Genomic DNA, 19,833 nt, shown 5'->3' with positions numbered 1-19,833 from the left:
ATCGGGCACCCCATTAACCAGCTGGGGAGTGCCAAGCTGGGGGGAGGGGGACTGGTGATGGGAGGGGGATGTACCCCCCCACCGCAGCAGGGGTTAGTGTGGTGGTGGTGGGGAAATGGGGAGCCAGGACTCCTGGCTTCTGTCGTGGGCTTTGCGGGGGTCTAGGGCTTGGAGCGGGGGGAGCTGGAAGCCAGGGACCCCGTCCCTAGGGCCCCAGCCAGACACCTCACACAGCCGGAGTGCTAATGCCAAGCTTTTATTCAATGCCGGTTACAGACTTTGGAGGGGCTGGGTCACCCCGTGATCGGCAGGTGGGGTGGGGGGCGTGTACCCCATGATCAGCAGGGGGGGCTCCGGCCCAGCTGGGCAGCAGGATTTAAAGGGCCGGCGCCACGGGCAGCTCGGGGCTCAGCTGCTGTCGTGTAGGGTGAGCCGGTCGAAGAGATACTCGCCCAGCCCCCCCTCGGCCGCCCCCACACGCCGCAGGTTGGTCACGTGGTCGCCCAGCTTCTTGAGGAGCTTCACCTCCTCGTCCAGGTAGTGGGTCTCCAGGAAATCGCACATCTGGGGGTGGGAGAGGAGAGTTAGAGATGGGGGGGGGTCCTCTTGGGCCTTCCCCCCACAGGACTCCTGGGTTCTATCCGTGGCTCTGGCAGGGGAGGGGGGGTCCAGTGCTAAGAGCAGAGGTGGGCTGGGAGCCAGGACTCCTGGGTTCTCTCCCCAGCTTGGAGGGGGGAGAAGGATCTAGGGGTTAGAGCAGGGTGGGGGCTGGGAGCCAGGACTCCTGGGTTCTCTCCCCAGCTTGGAGAGGGGAGGAGGGTCTAGGGGTTAGAGCAGGGTGGGGGCTGGGAGCCAGGACTCCTGGGTTCTCTCCCTGGCTGAGAGGGGGGGGGTTCTGGTGATTAGAGCCCAGGGGCCTGGACTCCTGGATTCTCTCAGGCTGGGTCACTCACGTGTGGGTCCGCGTGGCTCGTGGCCACCTTGTGCAGGTCCAGCAGCGCCTGGTTGATGGTTTTCTCCAGCTTCAGGGCGAAGTCCATGGCGGCCGCCCCATTCCCCCACTCGTCCTGCTCCGGTTTCTTGCAGGGGGGGAAGGGGGAGGGGGTTAGGGCTGTGCCCGGGGGGGGGCAATGGTGTCCCCCTCAAACCTTCCCATCCACTCCAGCCCCCCCCAGCATCCCTCCCTCCTGCCCCACCAAGCTGCCCCCCCGCCCCCGGCTCACCTGGATGGCCTGCAGGAGGATGCGGCCCCCCCGGCGGTTCTGGAAACCCAGCATCCGCTCGGCCTGTTCCCGCTTCTCGCCCGACAGCTGCCGGAAGAACTCGGAGAAATGGGCCAGCGCCACATCGTCCCGGTCGAAGAAATACCCCTGGGGGGGCAAAGACATCAGTGAGCCCCAACTGTGGAGCTGCTCCCCACAGCCCCCAGACCCAGGAATCGGGGAAAGCCCCCCGAGAGTCCCTACAGCTGGACAGTGGGGGGAGACCTGTGAAGCCGGGGACTGCCCCAGACTTCCCCCCCCCGGACCCCCTAATCCAGAGACCCCCCCCCACCCACACCTGCCCGCAGGGGACAGCCCCACCCCAGGGGGGGGGTTAATGATTAACGGGGGGGGGGGGGGATCCATGGAGCCTGGACTCTGCCCTAGGAGAGCCTAGTAAACAACAGAGGCTGGGGCTGGAGGGGGTGTGCGCGTGTTAGGGACCCAGGCGACCAGAGCTGGCACCTAGGGGTGGGGGGACAAAAGTCTCTGCACTGGGGACAGGCAAGTAGGAAGGGTGGGTCTAGGAACCAGGACTCCTGGGTTCTCTCCCCAGCTCTGGGAGGGGAATAGGGTCTGATGGGTTGGAGCAGGGGAAGCTGGGAGCCAGGACTCTTGGGTTCTCCCCCTGGCTCTGGGAGGGGAGCGGGGGGCAGAGGCCGGAACGGGGGGCTGGGGGCAGGACTCCTGGGTTCTCCCCCTGGCTCTGGGAGGGGAGTGGGGGGCAGAGGCCGGGGCGGGGGGCGGGGGGCAGGACTCCTGGGTTCTCCCCGGCGCTGGGAGGGGAGCGGGGTGCAGAGGCCGGGGCGGGGGGCAGGACTCCGGGGTCCCCCCCGGCGCTGGGAGGGGGGCGGGGTGCAGAGGCCGGGGCGGGGGGCGGGAGGCAGGACTCAGGGGTCCCCCCCGGCGCTGGGAGGGGGGCGGGGGGCAGAGGCCGGGCGGGGGGCAGGACTCCTGGGTCCCCCCCGGCGCTGGGAGGGGGGCGGGGGGCAGAGGCCGGGCGGGGGGCAGGACTCCTGGGTCCCCCCCGGCGCTGGGAGGGGGGCGGGGGGCAGAGGCCGGGCGGGGGGCGCTCACCAGGGACTGGTAGCTGTAGCTGGCTCGCAGCAGCTGGTTCACCAGGCGGTTGGTGCCGGCTTCGCTCTCGGGGTCGTAGTTCTGGCGGATCTGGGAGCTCATGGCGCCGGCTGGGTGCCCGGGGGGTGCTGGGTGCCCGGGGGGCGCTGGGTGCCCGGGGGTGCGGGGCGGTCTCGGGGGGTGCGGGGCGGTCTCGGGGTGCGGAGGCTCCGTTCAAGCACTGTTGAAGCAAGAGCCGGGCGGTCTGTGGGGTCTGGGGCGCTGGCGGGGACCCTTTATACCCGCCCCACCGCGGCTCTTCCCGGCCCTGCCCGCCCCCCGCCGCTAGCAGCCGCCGACAGGCCCCACACGCGGGGGGAGGGGCTGGGAGCCAGGACGCCTGGGTTCTATTCTCCGCTCTGGGAGGGGAGGAGGCTCTAGTGGTTAGAACAGGGGGGGCTGGGAGCCAGGACGCCTGGGTTCTCTCCCCTGTCTGGGAGGCTGATGGAGAGAGAGAAGCAGCCCCCCCCCCCCCCCCCCCCCGCTGCCCCCTCCAGACTGTGACTCAGCACAAAGCTTCACCGTGGCCCCACCCCGAGGACTGATGTCACCATGACTTGGCAGCCCCCCCCCCACCACCACTTGGGCTGGTCCCTTCATTCCACCCCCCCCCCCGAAGAGCAGAGCACATGCGATGCACCAAATACCCCCCCCCCCCCCCCGAGCAGAAAGGGAGAGAATCCAGGAGTCCTAGCTCCCAGCCCCGCCCCCAACCATTAGACCCCACTCCCCTCCAGAGCCAGGGAGAGAACCCAGGAGTCCTGGCTCCCAGCCCCCCTGCTCCAACCACGGCACCCCGCCTGTTCTCCGGGGTCAGGTACTCTGGGACGGTTCCTGTTTTCAGGGCTCAGCGGTGGATCTGGTCCGAGCCAGTTCCCTGGGGCCAGTCACGGGGCTGGGTGGGGGGACGGGGGGGTGGTTGGTTTATGTTCTAGGGCTGGGAACAGGCGGGGGGGGGTCAGCGGGTTCGGGGTGGGGAACGTCGTAAAGGGGCCAACTGGGGCTGGCTGGGCCCGGGATGGGTGGGGGCTCTGGGAGCAGCTGGGCCCACGGAGAGACATGATGGGGGGTCAGGTGGGGTCACGGAGTATGGGGGAGTTGGGGCCCTGTGTGCCCCACTTCCTGCAATTCACCGGGACTCTCAGCCGGCCAGTAACACAGAAGGGTTATTAGCCAACAGGAACACAGCCCAAAACAGAGCTTGTAGGTACAGAGACCAGGACCCCTCAGTCAGGTCCGTCTTGGGGGGCACGGAGCCCAGACCCCGGTGCTGGGCCTCCCCGTCTCCCCAGCCAGCTGCAAACTGAAACTCCCCCAGCCCCTCCACTGGCCTTTGTCTCTCCCTTGGGCCAGGAGGCCACCGGATCTCTTTGTTCTCCAGCCCCCTCAGTTGGCACCTTGCAGGGGGGGCGGGGGGACCAGGCCATCAGGAGATGGGGTGTCAGCCATTCTCTGTGCAGACACCATCACATCTGCCCTCTAGGGCTCTGTAACAATCACACCCCCTTATCCCCCCACCTAGAGACTTAAGAATTGCCTAGGGGAAACTGAGGCACCCACCCAGTATTCAGAGGGAACATTAAGAACAGTCCCACTTCATCACATCTCTCCCCACTTTGAGATCAAACTGAGCGGGGTCACTTTACCCGGTGACCTGGGGAAGTTTGAACCCTCCAACGGTCCCATGGATGCCCCAGCATCTCTCCTGTCCCTCGGTGAGAGTTACACCAGGCCCTTCCAGTCTCACGCCCTCCCTTAGGCTCAGGCTCCCTGCCTGCCTGTAACCAGACCCCTGGGGTTGGGTGGGACAGAGAGATGCTCCCTGCCCCCTTGCACACTGGAGAGGGGGCTCAGGCTGGCTCTGATGCAGTGAGGAAAGCAGCGAGCTCGCTGCCTACCCCACTGGGACAGCAAGGGCAGCGCTGAGCACAGTGGGAGCTGAGACCCCAGCTGAGTGGGGGGAGACACAGGCAGGGCAGGGGATCTGTGGGGAGTGGCAAGGTGCTTGGTAAGGAAAGTCTGGATGAGGAGAAAGTGCGTCCGGCTCTTCTTTGTCTGTGGAGCAGACAGAAGGGGCCTTGCAGCCTGTGCTGGTTGAGGGTCGTGCAGTTGTCTCAGAGCTGGTTCTGGATTCAGCTAAAGCCCAGGAAGGGAAGGGTCCGAAGTTTGTGTCTGCTCGGGAGAATGGCCCTGTAACTAGGTCGCATCCAGTTAGTGTCTATGTAAATCCCAGAGACCAGACAATTCTGGTGCTTGTATTTTGCCTGTTGCTCGTGTGTGGCTGGGAAAGGGTGGAGCAACTCTGTCTGATCGGGGTGAGATCCTGGCCAGGGCACAAGGAGAGCATGAAGGTGTGTGATTGTGTTACCTACTGAGGGTGTGGGAACCTGTAGCAAGAAGGAAAAGATTCCTGAACTGGTGTGTGGCAAAGGGAAGGAGAAGGCTTCTGACCTTTTATCTAGGAAGTCTGTCAGTTTGCCTGAAAGGAGATTGTGGAGGAATCCGCCGGATGGGCCAGAGGTAATTCTGGATGTAAGGGAGACCCAGAAAGCGGTGAAGAGGGTAAGAGCAGAATTTCTGGGAGGGGTGAATTGTTGCATAGAAAAGCCCTAGGGAAAGGAATCCTCAGGGAGTCTTTGCAAGCAGTTTACTGCAACTGAAGGGTGTGAAAGTGATTTAATCAAGAAAGTTGCAGTTCCTAACAGCCAGAAATTTTCTGTTGTGAATGGATCCACTGACTGTCCTGTTGAAAGACCCAGTGTGGATAGCTTTGAGAAGGTCTCAGAGGGAGTGAAAGCTGTTAAGAAAGTTAAACCGTCCTATAAACAAGTGGCTGTGTTTGGCCAGCTTGTTGGGGAGAAGACCCAATCCCAGTTTGACCCCCTGGGGTTTTGGGGGTGGCCAAAGGGCACGGGCCGCATAAACCTTCCCACATGCGGCCTGCGAGTGCTATTGACCACCCCTGACCTAAGGGAGGGCGTGAAACTGGAAGGGCCTGGTGTAACTCCTACCAAGGAAGGGGAGAGATGCTGGGGCATCCACGGGAACGTTGGTGGCTTTGAACTTTCCCAGGTCACCGGCTAAAGTGACCCCGCTCAGTTCAATTTCAAAGGGGGGAGAGATGTGACGAAGTGGGACTGTTCTTAATGGTTCCTCTGAATAGTGTGGGGGTGCCTCAGTTTCCCCTACGCAGTTTTTAAGTCTCTAGGGGGTGGGGTAAGGGTGTATGATTCCTGCAGAGCCCTAGAGGGCAGGTGTGTGCAGGGGTCTGGACACAGACAATGGCCGACACCCTGTTTCCTGGCCACTGATGGCCTGGGCCCTTCCCCCCTGCAAGGTGAGAACTAAAGGGTTGGAGAACAAAGGAATCAGGTGACCTCCTGGCCCCGGAAAGGGACAAAGCCCAGAGGAGGAGGGGGGCTGGAGGGAGTTTCAGTTTGGGGCTGGCTGGAGACATGGAGTGAAGGGCAGACGTGGTTGTCCGGCTCACTGCCCCCCCAAAATGGACCCAGCTGAGGGGTCCTGTTCTCTGCACCTACAAGCTCTGTGTTAGACCATGTTCCTGTCGTCTAATAAATCTTCTGTGTTACTGGCTGGCTGAGAATCACGTCTGACTGCGGAGTCGGGGGGCAGGACCCTCTGCCCCCCCCCCCGGACCCTGCCTGGGCGGACTTGCTGTGGGAAGCTCCCAGAGGGGCAGGGGAGGCTGGAGGCTCCGGGGTCAGCCCCAGGAAGGTGGAGCCGGGGGAGCTGTGTGTCCTGCAGACAGGCTGCTCCCGGAGAGGAGACTCCCCCAGAGTCCTGCCTGGCTTCGTGGGAGCAGATCCAGAGAATCGCCCGGGGACTCCGTGACAGGGGGCAGCTAGGGAGCTCAAGTGGGGTACAAACCCCGAGTAGTACCCCGCCATCCCGATAAGGGCCTGGAGCTGGGGAACGGGCCCATCTTTGATCGTCTCCACCTTGGCCGGCTCTGGGCTTGGGCAGCCGGTCCCCACCTTGTGGCCCAGGTACGACTCCTCTGCCGTCCCCACCTTGCCCTTTCCAGCTTGTCTCCTTGAGTCCTGTCTTCAGTCCTGCCTCCTTGGGGCAGCCCAGCCCCCTCACCCGGGTCCTCCCAGGTCTGGCTAGAGACACACAAGTCACCAATGGACGCCAGGGCCAAGTTCTCCATCCCCCTCAGTAACCGATCCCCCTGGCGCTGGGGGGTGGCTCTAATCCAGGGCCCGGTAAATCTGGGGTAAGGGGGTGTGGTTGTTGCAGAGCCCTAGAGGGCCAGTGTGATGGGGTCTGCGCAGAGAAGGGCCAACCCCCCATCTCCTGATGGCCTGGCCCCCCCCCCAAGAACAGAGATCCGGTGGCCTCCTGGCCTGGGAAAGGGACAAAGGCCCGCGGAGGGGCTGAGTTTGGAGCGGGCTAGGACCTGACTGAGGGGTCCTGGTCTCTGTTCCTGTCGGCTAATAAACCTTCTGTGTTACTGGCTGGCTGAGAGTCGCGGGGAATTGCGGGAAGTGTGTGTGTGTGTGGGGGGGTGGGGGTAGGGCCCCGACTCCCCCACACTCTGTGACACCCTCACCTGGCACTGGGGTGTTGCCCCACTGGGTGAGGGCACAGGGGCTGGGTATACGGAGACCCGGCGGTGGGATGTAGCCCCTCTGCAGTGGGGCACAGGTACTGGTTATAGGGGGACCCCTCACGCAGGTGGAGATGCAGCCCCCCCAAGGAGGAGTGGTGGGTGGGATTCTAGCCTTTTGCGACATCCCCCTGCCCCTGGGATTCAGGGAGGGGCTCAGCCCTGTTACTAGGCGGCACTCGGTCCTTCCCAGCCAAGCACCCAGGTGCCCCCCTTCCAGCGCTGAGTTTGGGGTGCTGCCCGCTGGCCCGGCTGGGATGCTGCTCATAGGGTTGGGGGACCCCCAGGATTCCACCCCCGTACAAGGGGGCAGAGCCAGCAGCTGCACCCCACCCCGGGGTTAATGCTATCGGGCACCCCATTAACCAGCTGGGGAGTGCCAAGCTGGGGGGAAGGGGACTGGTGATGGGAGGGGGATGTACCCCCCCACCTCAGCAGGGGTTAGTGTGGTGGTGGTGGGGAAATGGGGAGCCAGGACTCCTGGCTTCTGTTGTGGGCTTTGCGGGGGGTCTAGGGCTTGGAGGGGGGGGGAGCTGGAAGCCAGGGACCCCATCCCTAGGGCCCCAGCCAGACACCTCACACAGCCGGAGTGCTAATGCCAAGCTTTTATTCAATGCCGGTTACAGACTTTGGAGGGGTTGGGTCACCCCGTGATCAGCAGGTGGGGGGGGGGCGCATACCCCATGATTAACAAGGGGGGGGGGGGCCTCCGGCCCGGCTGGGCAGCAGGATTTAAAGGGCCGGCGCCGCGGGCAGCTCGGGGCTCAGCTGCTGTCATGCAGGGTGAGCCGGTCGAAGAGATACTCGCCCAGCCCCACTTCGGCCGCCCCCACACGCCGCAGGTTGGTCACGTGGTCGCCCAGCTTCTTGAGGAGCTTCACCTCCTCGTCCAGGTAGTGGGTCTCCAGGAAATCGCACATCTGGGGGGAGGGAGAGGAGAGTTAGAGACGGGGGGGGGGGTCCTCTTGGGCCTTCCCCCCACAGGACTCCTGGGTTCTATCCGTGGCTCTGGCAGGGGAGGGGGGTCTAGTGCTAAGAGCAGAGGTGGGCTGGGAGCCAGGACTCCTGGGTTCTCTCCCTGGCTGAGAGGGGGGGGGTTCTGGTGATTAGAGCCCAGGGGCCTGGACTCCTGGATTCTCTCAGGCTGGGTCACTCACGTGTGGGTCCGCGTGGCTCGTGGCCACCTTGTGCAGGTCCAGCAGCGCCTGGTTGATGGTTTTCTCCAGCTTCAGGGCGAAGTCCATGGCGGCCGCCCCATTCCCCCACTCGTCCTGCTCCGGTTTCTTGCAGGGGGGGGAAGGGGGAGGGGGTTAGGGCTGTGCCCGGGGGGGGTGCGATGGTGTCCCCCTCAAACCTTCCCATCCACCCCAGCACCCCCCAGCATCCCTCCCGCCTGCCCCACCAAGCTGCCCCCCCGCCCCCGGCTCACCTGGATGGCCTGCAGGAGGATGCGGCCCCCCCGGCGGTTCTGGAAACCCAGCATCCGCTCGGCCTGTTCCCGCTTCTCGCCCGACAGGTGCCGGAAGAACTCGGAGAAATGGGCCAGCGCCACATCGTCCCGGTCGAAGAAATACCCCTGGGGGGCAAAGACATCAGTGAGCCCCAACAGTGGAGCTGCTCCCCACGGCCCCCAGATCCAGGAATCGGGAGCCCCCCGAGAGTCCCTACAGCTGGACAGTGGGGGGAGACCTGTGAAGCCGGGGACTGCCCAGAGTTCCCCCCCAGGACCCCCTAATCCAGAGACACCGCCCCCCCCCCCCCCGCACCTGCCCGCAGGGGACAGCCCCACCCCAGGGGGGGTTAATGATTAACGGGGCGGGGGGGGGGGGGATCCATGGAGCCTGGACTCTGCCCTAGGAGAGCCTAGTAAACAACAGAGGCTGGGGCTGGAGGGGGTGTGCGCGTGTTAGGGACCCAGGCAACCAGAGCTGGCACCTAGACGTGGGGGGACAAAAGTCTCTGCACTGGGGACAGGCAAGTAGGAAGGGCGGGTCTAGGAACCAGGACTCCTGGGTTCTCTCCCCAGCTCTGGGAGGGGAATAGGGTCTGATGGGTTGGAGCAGGGGAAGCTGGGAGCCAGGACTCTTGGGTTCTCCCCCTGGCTCTGGGAGGGGAGCGGGGTGCAGAGGCCGGGGCGGGGGGCAGGACTCCGGGGTCCCCCCCGGCGCAGGGAGGGGAGCGGGGGGCAGAGGCCGGGGCGGGAGGCAGGACTCCTAGGTCCCCCCCGGCGCTGGGAGGGGAGCGGGGGGCAGAGGCCGGGGCGGGAGGCAGGACTCCGGGGTCCCCCCCGGCGCTGGGAGGGGAGCGGGGGGCAGAGGCCGGGGCGGGGGGCAGGACTCCGGGGTCCCCCCCGGCGCTGGGAGGGGAGCGGGGTGCAGAGGCCGGGGCGGGGGGCGGGGGGCAGGACTCCTGGGTCCCCCCCGGCGCAGGGAGGGGAGCGGGGTGCAGAGGCCGGGGCGGGGGGCAGGACTCCGGGGTCCCCCCCGGCGCAGGGAGGGGGGCGGGGGGCAGAGGCCGGGGCGGGGGGCAGGACTCCTGGGTCCCCCCCCGGCGCTGGGAGGGGGGCGGGGGGCAGAGGCCGGGCGGGGCGCTCACCAGGGACTGGTAGCTGTAGCTGGCTCGCAGCAGCTGGTTCACCAGGCGGTTGGTGCCGGCTTCGCTCTCGGGGTCGTAGTTCTGGCGGATCTGGGAGCTCATGGCGCCGGCTGGGTGCCCGGGGGTGCAGAGGCCCGGGGGGTGCTGGGTGGTCTCGGGGGGTGCCCGGGGGGTGCTGGGTGGTCTCGGGGGGTGCGGGGCGGTCTCGGGGTGCGGAGGCTCCGTTCAAGCACTGTTGAAGCAAGAGCCGGGCGGTCTGTGGGGTCTGGGGCGCTGGCGGGGACCCTTTATACCCGCCCCACCGCGGCTCTTCCCGGCCCTGCCCGCCCCCCGCCGCTAGCAGCCGCCGACACGCCCCACAAGCCGGGGGAGGGGCTGGGAGCCAGGACGCCTGGGTTCTATTCTCCGCTCTGGGAGGGGAGGAGGCTCTAGTGGTTAGAACAGGGGGGGCTGGGAGCCAGGACGCCTGGGTTCTCTCCCCTGTCTGGGAGGCTGATGGAGAGAGAGAAGCAGCCCCCCCCCCCCCCGCCCCAGCTGCCCCCTCCAGACTCTGACTCAGCACAAACCTACCCCATCGTCCCACCCTCAGGAGTGACGTGAGCATGACTCGGCAACCCCCCCCAGCCCTTGGGCTGTTCCCTTCATTGCCCCCCCCCCCCGCAGGGCTGAGGGCATGTGACGCACCAAAAGGCAGAGAACCCAGGAGTCCTGGCTCCCAGCCCCCCCCCCCCGCTCTAACCACTAGACCCCTCCCAGAGCCAGGGAGAGAACCCAGGAGTCCTGGCTCCCAGCCCCCCCCCCGCTCTAACCACTAGACCCCACTCCTCTCCCAGAGCCAGGGAGAGAACCCAGGAGTCCTGGTTCCCAGACCCCCCCTCTAACCACTAGACCCCACTCCCCTCCCAGAGCCAGGGAGAGAACCCAGGAGTCCTGGCCTCCAGCCTGTTCTCTGGGTTCCTGTTTTCGGGGCTCAGCAGTGGATCCGGGCCGGGCCGGTTCCCTGGGGCCAGTCACGGGGCTGGGTGGGGGGGTGGGGGGGGGTTGGTTTATGAGCTAGGGCTGGGGGGTCAGCGGGTTCAGGGTGGGGTACGTCATAAAGGGCCTGGCTGGGCCTGTGCGGGGGGGGCGCTGGGCGCGGCTGGGTCCACAGGGAGACACGGTGGGGGGGCAGGTGGCGTCCATGGGGCGGGTGGTTTCTGCTGAGTTCAGCTCTCATGGGGTCGGAGCGCGTGACAGGTGGGGCGTGGAAATGGGGAAATGGGGAAATGGGAGCGATTGGAAGGTCAAGTGGGTCAGAGCAGAGCGGGGGCTAGGAGCCCGAACGCCTGGGTTCTCTCGCTGGGTCGGGAGTGGGGTGTAGTGGTTAGAACGGAGTGACGGGGCGGGGGCTGGGAGCCCGGACGCCTGGGTTCTCTCGCTGGGAGGGGAGTGGGATCTAGTGGTTAGAACGAGGCGAGGGACGGGGGCTGGGAGCCCGGACGCCTGGGTTCTCTGTGTCTGGCTGCTGGAGGCATCCCCTTTGCCCTCAAACCGAGCGCGTCTCCCTCCCCGGGGTAGGAAGTTCCCGTGGAGCCGGGCGGGGTCCTGCTGTGCCCAAACATCCCCCCCCGCCCCCGCTGGCCTTCGAACCCAGGGCTCCTGCCTGCTTAAGGCAGCCCTTGTTCCCCCCACAGCTCTTCCCCCAGCCCCTCCCCCATCTGTTCACCCCCCCCCTGCTCCAGACAGCCCCCAGCCACCTCCATCCTGGCATCGCCGCTGGGGTGCAGCCCCCCCATCTTCTCAGCGTGTCCCCCCCCGCCCCCCGGCGCTGGGTGCTGCAGGAAACCCAGGATGGTGCCGAGCCCCAGGACAGGTGAAACCATCCCGTTTGGCCCCGACCCGAACCTGACGGGCTGGGCCCGGTCCACGCAGCAGGGACGGCGTTTCATTTAAAGCCCCGAGCTCCGGGAGTCCCGGGATTTATGGGACAATCTGAGTTCGGGGGGTAGATGATCATTTTCTAGCCTGGTTTTGTTTTTCGGGGCAGACTGAGAATTGTGACACCAGGAGGCCACTCTAAAGACCCCTAAATTCTCTGTGTTATGGGTAAATGGGTTTAACTTCAAAGAAAAAACTTTCTCCCCCTTTTAGGGGGAGACAAAAGGCTGCTGTGGGGCACCAGTCCCGTCCCCGCTCCCCCCTGAAAAAAAGGAGGTAAGACCGTTATTGTTTTTTAAAACTCAAAAGCCAGACGTCTCCCATCCCATTGCAAATATTCAGCCCTGGGGCTCAGACCCACATGCCTGGTGCTCTCACCTGGCCTGGCCCAGCCCCGGGGGGAGCCCGGCAGCCCGGCAGCCCCTTGCAGAAGCTCTCATTGGGGTGAGCCCCTTGGCTTCCCGCCCCCTGGGATCCCCCCTCGGAGCCTGCAACCCCCTACCAGGTCAGGCCGGGAGCCCCCTCAGCGAATGCCCCGGGATGGGCCCCAGGGGCAGACAGACCCCCCCCAGAGGGAACCAGGCCCCCCAGCTCCTGGCTCAGGAGTGAGTTGGCCAGTGGGGGGAGCACGGGGGGGTTGTTGGGGGTCTGGGCCCAGCGCGGAGAGTCCTGGTTTAGCGCCTGGAACAGAAATTAGCTCAGGTTAGTGCCCGAGCCCAGAGCCCCCCCCGCCCCGACCCCTTAGTGCCAGTGCCCCCAGCTCCCCCCAGCAGCCCCACATGCAGCAACCCCCCCAGCCCCTCCAGCCCTTTGTTCTCCAGCTGCTCGCACCCGGCCGGTTCCCTGCCCAGAGGCACCCATGGGTGTTAGCTGCTGGGTGCCAACGGGCCGGGCTGGACCCAGGCAGCCAGGCTCAGTCGTACCCGGGGCTCTGGGTCACTGCAAAGAATAAACTACCTTACGCCCCCCCCCCCACCCCGCAGTTAACCATGCAACCGCCCCCTCCCCCACTCTGCCAGGGCACCAGGGAGACCCCTCCCCACCAGGAGCCAAAGGCAGACGTCAGCCCCCCCCCCCCCCCCCCGAAATGGAGGGTGCATCGCAAACACCAGGTTGAGCCTGGGGGACTCCTGGCCACTTCACCATATCTCAGCCCACCAGCCTCCCCCCCCAGCCGGCTGGGGCAGGTGAGAACCGGTTGGGATGGGGGGAGCAGTGGCCCTGGACCCAGAGACACCCCCCCCACTGGAGTCTCCCCTCCCCAGCCCTGCCAATGACCCTCACTCCCGACCCGCTAGCCCAGTCCTGGGGTCCCCCCCAGCTCTGCAGGGGCCCTTCAATCGGACCCACAGATCTCTGCTGTATCACTCCTAAGCGTCTCCTCCCGGAGCCAGGGTAGAACCCAGGAGTCCTGGCGGAGGTCGGGGGCGTCCGGTTTTCGCCCGGTCAAAAAGGGACCCTGGTGGCTCCGGTGGGCACCACTGACCAGGCCGTGAAGAGTCTGGCCGGCAGCGCAGTGGGGCTAAGGCAGCTCCCTGCCTGCCCAGGCTCTGCCCGCCCCCCAAGCCCGTCCTGCACCCCAACTTTCTGCCCCAGCCCTGAGCCCCCCCACCCCCTAAGTCCGTCCCAGACCCCGCACCCCTCATCCCTGGCCCCACCCCAGAGCCAGCACCCCCCAGGCACAGCCCTCACCTCCCGCTCCCTGCCCCAGCCCTGCACCCCCCACAACCCCCCAACTCCCTCCCAGACCCTGCTCTCTGACCCAGCTCTGAGCCCTCTCCTGCCCTCGAACCCCTCAGACCTAGCCCAGAACCCCCTCATGCACCCCTAAACCCCTCATCCCGGGCCCCACCCCAGAGCCAGCACCCCCCCACACCCCCTAACTCCCTCCCAGACCCCGCTCCCCAACCCCCTGCCCCAGCCTTGAGCCCCCTCCTGCCCTCGAAGCCTTCAGTCCTAGCCCAGAGCCCCCTCCTGCACCCCAAACCCCTCATCTCTGGCTCCACCCCGGAGCCCACAGCCCCAGCCAGAGCCCTCGCCCCTCCCAATCCTCTGCCCCAGCCCTGAGCCGCCCCACACACCTTAACTCCCTCCCAGATCCCGCACCCCTCATCCCTGGCCCCACCCCAGAGCCAGCACCCCCCAGCCAGAGCCCTCGCCACTCCCAACCCCAACCCCCTGCCCCAGCCCGGTGAAAGTGAGTGAGGGTGGGGGGAGAGCGAGCCACCGGGGGGGGGGGGGGGGGCGGGGGGGGGGACGGAGGGAGGGGGTGTGTGGCCTCAGAGAAGGGGCGGGGCCAGGGTGTTCAGTTTTGTGCCATTAGAAAGTTGACTCAAAGTCCAGGGTCACAGGGTCTTATTCAGCAGCTGAGCCGTGACTCAGCACCAGGAGGGCTGTAAATGGGGGGCAAGGGGGGGTCATAGGGGCGACATGTCAAGTCGGTCACCAAGGAAATAGAATAATATCACCATGGGGCCCGCTGGAAAACCAGCCCCAGCCAGATCTGCCTGTAACCTGCCTCAGTTTCTTTATCCCAGATTGTTTGTCTCCCTGTAGGAACAGGGGGGTCCCACTTTGACCCTTCGCCCGGCCTGGGGGAGACGGAAAATCCTGCCCCTGCCGGGGCTGCTCCATTCTCACAGGGATACAAGGGTTAGATCCGGGGTTTTCAAATTGTGGGTCGGGACTGTCCCCGGGCGCTGCCCTGGATCTGCTCCCCACGCAGCCAGGCAGGACTCTGGGGAGTCTCCTCTCCCGGAGCAGCCTGTCTGCAGGACACACAGCTCCCCCGGCTCCACCTTCCTGGGGCTGACCCCGGAGCCTCCAGCCTCCCCTGCCCCTCCAGGCGCTTCCCCCAGCGAGTCCGCCCAGGCGGGGTCCTGGGGGGGCCAGAGGGTCCTGCCCCCCAACTCCGCAGTCAGACGGGACTCTCAGCCAGCCAGTAAAACAGAAGGTTTATTAGACGACAGGGACATGGTCTAACACAGAGCTTGTAGGTGCAGAGACCAGGACCCCTCAGCCGGGTCCATTTTGGGGGGCAGTGAGCCAGACAACCCCGTCTGCCCTTCACTCCTTGTCCCCAGCCAGCCCCAAACTGAAACTCCCTCCAGCCCCCCAACCCCCTCCTCTGGGCTTTGTCCCTTTCCCGGGCCAGGAGGTCACCGGATTCCTTTGTTCTCCAACCCTTTAGCTCTCACCTTGCAAGGGGGAAGGGCCCAGGCCATCAGTGGCCAGGAAACAGGGTGTCGGCCATTGTCTGTGTCCAGCCCCCTGCACACACCTGCCCTCTAGGGCTCTGCAATGAACATACACCCTTACCCCACCGCCTAGAGACTTAAGAACTGCCGAGGGGAAACTGAGGCACCCCAACAATATTCAGAGGAAACATTAAGAACAGTCCCGCTTCATCACAGGGACCCACAACTGAGTCGTGGCATGTCAGGCGCTGGGTCGCTCTGGTCAGCTCCAGGACCGGGCCATTAAATTCCCGTCGGTGGGGCTGCCCAGCTGAGACAGGCTGGTCCCGACCTGTCCTGGCACCGCGCTGCGCCCCGGAAGTGCCCAGCAGCGGGGTCGGCTCCTAGGCAGGGGGGCCACGGGGCTCCGTGCGCTGCCCCTGGCCCAAGTGCCAGCTCCTCACTCCCATTAGCCAGGAACCGGCCAATGGGAGCTGGGGGGGGGGCGCGGTGTCTGTGGGCGAGAGCCACGCAGAGCTGGCTGCTTCCGGGGTGCAGCGCGGTGCCAGGACAGGTGGGAAGCCACCCCCTGCCCCAGCCCTGAGCCCCCCAAACATAGCCCCCTTCTGCACCCCAAACCCCTCATCCCTGGCCCCACCCCAGAGCCTGCACCCCAGCCCAGAGCCCTGACCCCCTCCTGCACCCCAAGCCCTTGCCCCAGCCCTGAGCCCCCCCAAACTCAGAGCCCCCTCCTGCACCCCAAACCCCTCATCCCCAGCCCCACCCCAGAGCCTGCACCCCCAGCCCAGAGCCCTGACCCCCTCCCACACCCCAAGCCCCTGCCCCAGCCCTGAGCCCCCCCAAACTCAGAGCCCCCTCCTGCACCCCAAACCCCTCATCCCCGGCCCTACCCCAGAGCCTGCACCCCCAGCCCAGAGCCCTGACCCCCCCCGCACCCCGACCCCCTGCCCCAGCCGTGAGCCCCCCCAAACTCAGAGCCCCCTCCTGCACCCCAAACCCCTCATCCCCAGCCCCACCCCAGAGCCTGCACCCCCAGCCCAGAGCCCTGACCCCCTCCCGCACCCCAACCCCCTGCCCCAGCCCGGTGAAAGTGAGTGAGGGTGGGGGGAGAGCCAGCCACCGGGGGGGGGGGCGGGGGGGGACGGAGGGAGGGGGTGTGTGGCCTCAGAGAAGGGGCGGGGCCAGGGTGTTCAGTTTTGTGCCATTAGAAAGTTGACTCAAAGTCCAGGGTCACAGGGTCTTATTCAGCAGCTGAGCCGTGACTCAGCACCAGGAGGGCTGTAAATGGGGGGCAAGGGGGGGTCATTGGGGCGACATGTCAAGTCGGTCACCAAGAAAACAGAATAATATCACCATGGGGCCCGCTGGAAAACCAGCCCCAGCCAGATCTGCCTGTAACCTGCCTCAGTTTCTTTATCCCAGATTGTTTGTCTCCCTCTAGGAACAGGGGGGTCCCACTTTGACCCTTCGCCCGGCCTGGGGGAGACGGAAAATCCTGCCCCTGCCGGGGCTGCTCCATTCTCACGGGGATACAAGGGTTAGATCCGGGGTTTTCAAATTGTGGGTCGGGACTGTCCCCGGGCGCTGCCCTGGATCTGCTCCCCACGCAGCCAGGCAGGACTCTGGGGAGTCTCCTCTCCGGGAGCAGCCTGTCTGCAGGACACACAGCTCCCCCGGCTCCACCTTCCTGGGGCTGACCCCCGAGCCTCCAGCCTCCCCTGCCCCTCCGGGCGCTTCCCACAGTGAGTCCGCTCATGTGGGGCTCCTGGGGGGACCAGAGGGTCCTGCCCCCCGACTCCGCAGTCAGACGTGATTCTCAGCCAGCCAGTAACACAGAAGGTTTATTAGACGACAGGGACATGGTCTAACACAGAGCTTGTAGGTGCAGAGACCAGGACCCCTCAGCTGGGTCCATTTTGGGGGGCAGTGAGCCAGACAACCACGTCTGCCCTTCACTCCTTGTCCCCAGCCAGCCCCAAACTGAAACTCCCTCCAGCCCCCCAACCCCCTCCTCTGGGCTTTGTCCCTTTCCCGGGCCAGGAGGTCACCTGATTCCTTTGTTCTCCAACCCTTTAGCTCTCACCTCGCAGGGGGGAAGGGCCCAGGCCATCAGTGGCCAGGAAACAGGGTGTCGGCCATTCTCTGTGTCCAGCCCCCTGCACACACCTGCCCTCTAGGGCTCTGCAATGATCATACACCCTTACCCCACCGCCTAGAGACTTAAGAACTGCCGAAGGGAAACTGAGGCACCCCAACAATATTCAGAGGAAACATTAAGAACAGTCCCGCTTCATCACAGGGACCCACAACTGAGTCGTGGCATGTCAGGCGCTGGGTCGCTCTGGTCAGCTCCAGGACCGGGCCATTAAATTCCCGTCGGTGGGGCTGCCCAGCTGAGACAGGCTGGTCCCGACCTGTCCTGGCACCGCGCTGCGCCCCGGAAGTGCCCAGCAGCGGGGTCGGCTCCTAGGCAGGGGGGCCACGGGGCTCCGTGCGCTGCCCCTGGCCCAAGTGCCAGCTCCTCACTCCCATTAGCCAGGAACCGGCCAATGGGAGCTGGGGGGGGGCGCGGTGTCTGTGGGCGAGAGCCACGCAGAGCTGGCTGCTTCCGGGGTGCAGCGCGGTGCCAGGACAGGTGGGAAGCCACCCTCTGCCCCAGCCCTGAGACCCCCAAACATAGCCCCCTTCTGCACCCCAAACCCCTCATCCCTGGCCCCACCCCAGAGCCTGCACCCCCAGCCCAGAGCCCTGACCCCCTCCCGCACCCCAAGCCCTTGCCCCAGCCCTGAGCCCCCCCAAACTCAGAGCCCCCTCCTGCACCCCAAACCCCTCATCCCCAGCCCCACCCCAGAGCCTGCACCCCCAGCCCAGAGCCCTGACCCCCCCCCGCACCCCAACCCCCTGCCCCAGCCGTGAGCCCCCCCAAACTCAGAGCCCCCTCCTGCACCCCAAACCCCTCATCCCCAGCCCCACCCCAGAGCCTGCACCCCCAGCCCAGAGCCCTGACCCCCTCCCGCACCCCAACCCCCTGCCCCAGCCCGGTGAAAGTGAGTGAGGGTGGGGGGAGAGCCAGCCACCGGGGGCGGGGGCGGGGGGGGGACGGAGGGAGGGGGTGTGTGGCCTCAGAGAAGGGGCGGGGCCAGGGTGTTCAGTTTTGTGCCATTAGAAAGTTGACTCAAAGTCCAGGGTCACAGGGTCTTATTCAGCAGCTGAGCCGTGACTCAGCACCAGGAGGGCTGTAAATGGGGGGCAAGGGGGGGTCATTGGGGCGACATGTCAAGTCGGTCACCAAGAAAACAGAATAATATCACCATGGGGCCCGCTGGAAAACCAGCCCCAGCCAGATCTGCCTGTAACCCGCCTCAGTTTCTTTATCCCAGATTGTTTGTCTCCCTCTAGGAACAGGGGGGTCCCACTTTGACCCTTCGCCCGGCCTGGGGGGGACGGAAAATCCTGCCCCTGCCGGGGCTGCTCCATTCTCACGGGGATACAAGGGTTAGATCCGGGGTTTTCAAATTGTGGGTCGGGACTGTCCCCGGGCGCTGCCCTGGATCTGCTCCCCACGCAGCCAGGCAGGACTCTGGGGAGTCTCCTCTCCGGGAGCAGCCTGTCTGCAGGACACACAGCTCCCCCGGCTCCACCTTCCTGGGGCTGACCCCGGAGCCTCCAGCCTCCCCTGCCCCTCCGTGCGCTTCCCCCAGCGAGTCCACCCAGGCGGGGTCCTGGGGGGGCCAGAGCGTCCTGCCCCCCGACTCCGCAGTCAGACGTGACTCTCAGCCAGCCAGTAAAACAGAAGGTTTATTAGATGACAGGAACATGGTCTAACACAGAGCTTGCAGGTGCAGAGAACCGGACCCCTCAGCTGGGTCCATTTTGGGGAGCAGTGAGCCAGACAACCACGTCTGCACTTCACTCCATGTCCCAGCCAGCCCCAAACTGAAACCCCCTCCAGCCCCCCCTCCTCTGGGCTTTGTCCCTTTCCCGGGCCAGGAGGTCACCGGATTCCTTTGTTCTCCAGCCCTTTAGCTCTCACCTGGCAGGGGGAAGGGCCCAGGCCATCAGTGGCCAGCAAACAGGGTGTCGGCCATTCTCTGTGTCCAGCCCCCTGCACACACCTGCCCTCTAGGGCTCTGCAATGATCATACACCCTTACCCCACCGCCTAGAGACTTAAGAACTGCCGAGGGGAAACTGAGGCACCCCAACAATATTCAGAGGAAACATTAAGAACAGTCCCGCTTCGTCACAGGGACCCACAACTGAGTCGTGGCATGTCAGGCGCTGGGTCGCTCTGGTCAGCTCCAGGTCCGGGCCATTAAATTCCCGTCGGTGGGGCTGCCCAGCTGAGACAGGCTGGTCCCGACCTGTCCTGGCACCGCGCTGCGCCCCGGAAGTGCCCAGCAGCGGGGTCGGCTCCTAGGCAGGGGGGCCACGGGGCTCCGTGCGCTGCCCCCAGCCCAAGTGCCAGCTCCTCACTCCCATTGGCCAGGAACCGGCCAATGGGAGCTGGGGGGGGCGCGGTGTCTGTGGGCGAGAGCCACGCAGAGCTGGCTGCTTCCGGAGTGCAGTGCGGTGCCAGGACAGGTGGGAAGCCACCCCCTGCCCCAGCCCTGAGCCCCCCAAACATAGCCCCCTCCTGCACCCCAAACCGCTCATCCCCAGCCCCACCCCAGAGCCCTGACCCCCTCCCGCACCCCAACCCCCTGCCCCAGCCCTGAGCCCCCTCCTGCACCCCAACCCCCTCATCCCCAGCTCCACTGGGTCGTGGGCATCGACAATCTTCTTCAACGGGGTCGCCAGAAAAAGAGTTTGAAAACCACTGGGTCAGCGTAACCGGGGAGCGAGGACCCTCCTTTGCCCGCAGTAAACCTGCCCGGGCACCTTGGCTACTGACCCAAGTCTCCTGGGCGTTTCGATCGAGGCCGGCGCTGGTGCAGAGACGCAGGAAGAGCCCGCAGCCGAACGCCTGCCGCGGTGACGTCCTTCGGGCAGGCTCCCGGCGGGGACGCGACCGGCTCGCCTGGGCCCTTGCAGGGGCTGGGCAGGGCCTCGGGCCGTAGCTCAAAACGCTCCTCGTGCTTGGAAATCCGCGGGCCAGAGAACCAGTGACGCACTGG

The 19,833-nt window shown here is 65.8% G+C and overlaps 2 protein-coding genes across 2 annotated transcripts; both read right to left on the bottom strand.

The window, feature by feature from the left end:
- Positions 1 to 240: 240 nt before the first annotated feature.
- Positions 241 to 2,596, bottom strand: LOC119564892 (ferritin light chain, oocyte isoform-like). The gene is made up of 4 exons (XM_037888332.2): positions 2,340 to 2,596; positions 1,224 to 1,370; positions 954 to 1,079; positions 241 to 564 (listed from the first exon to the last, which is right to left on the bottom strand). The coding sequence occupies exons 1-4, from the start codon at positions 2,439 to 2,441 to the stop codon at positions 409 to 411; spliced, it is 531 nt and encodes a 176-aa protein (XP_037744260.1). The 5' UTR covers positions 2,442 to 2,596; the 3' UTR covers positions 241 to 408.
- Positions 2,597 to 7,598: 5,002 nt separating this feature from the next.
- Positions 7,599 to 10,130, bottom strand: LOC119564891 (ferritin light chain, oocyte isoform). Its single transcript, XM_037888331.2, has 4 exons — positions 9,604 to 10,130; positions 8,438 to 8,584; positions 8,166 to 8,291; positions 7,599 to 7,928 (listed from the first exon to the last, which is right to left on the bottom strand). Exons 1-4 carry the CDS (start codon positions 9,703 to 9,705, stop codon positions 7,773 to 7,775), a joined length of 531 nt encoding a protein of 176 aa, XP_037744259.1. The 5' UTR covers positions 9,706 to 10,130; the 3' UTR covers positions 7,599 to 7,772.
- Positions 10,131 to 19,833: the final 9,703 nt, after the last annotated feature.

Source organism: Chelonia mydas, chromosome 23 (genome assembly GCF_015237465.2).
Source record: "Chelonia mydas isolate rCheMyd1 chromosome 23, rCheMyd1.pri.v2, whole genome shotgun sequence".
Classification (NCBI taxonomy): Eukaryota; Metazoa; Chordata; order Testudines; family Cheloniidae; genus Chelonia; species Chelonia mydas.
This window is presented reverse-complemented; position numbering and strand designations above follow the sequence as displayed.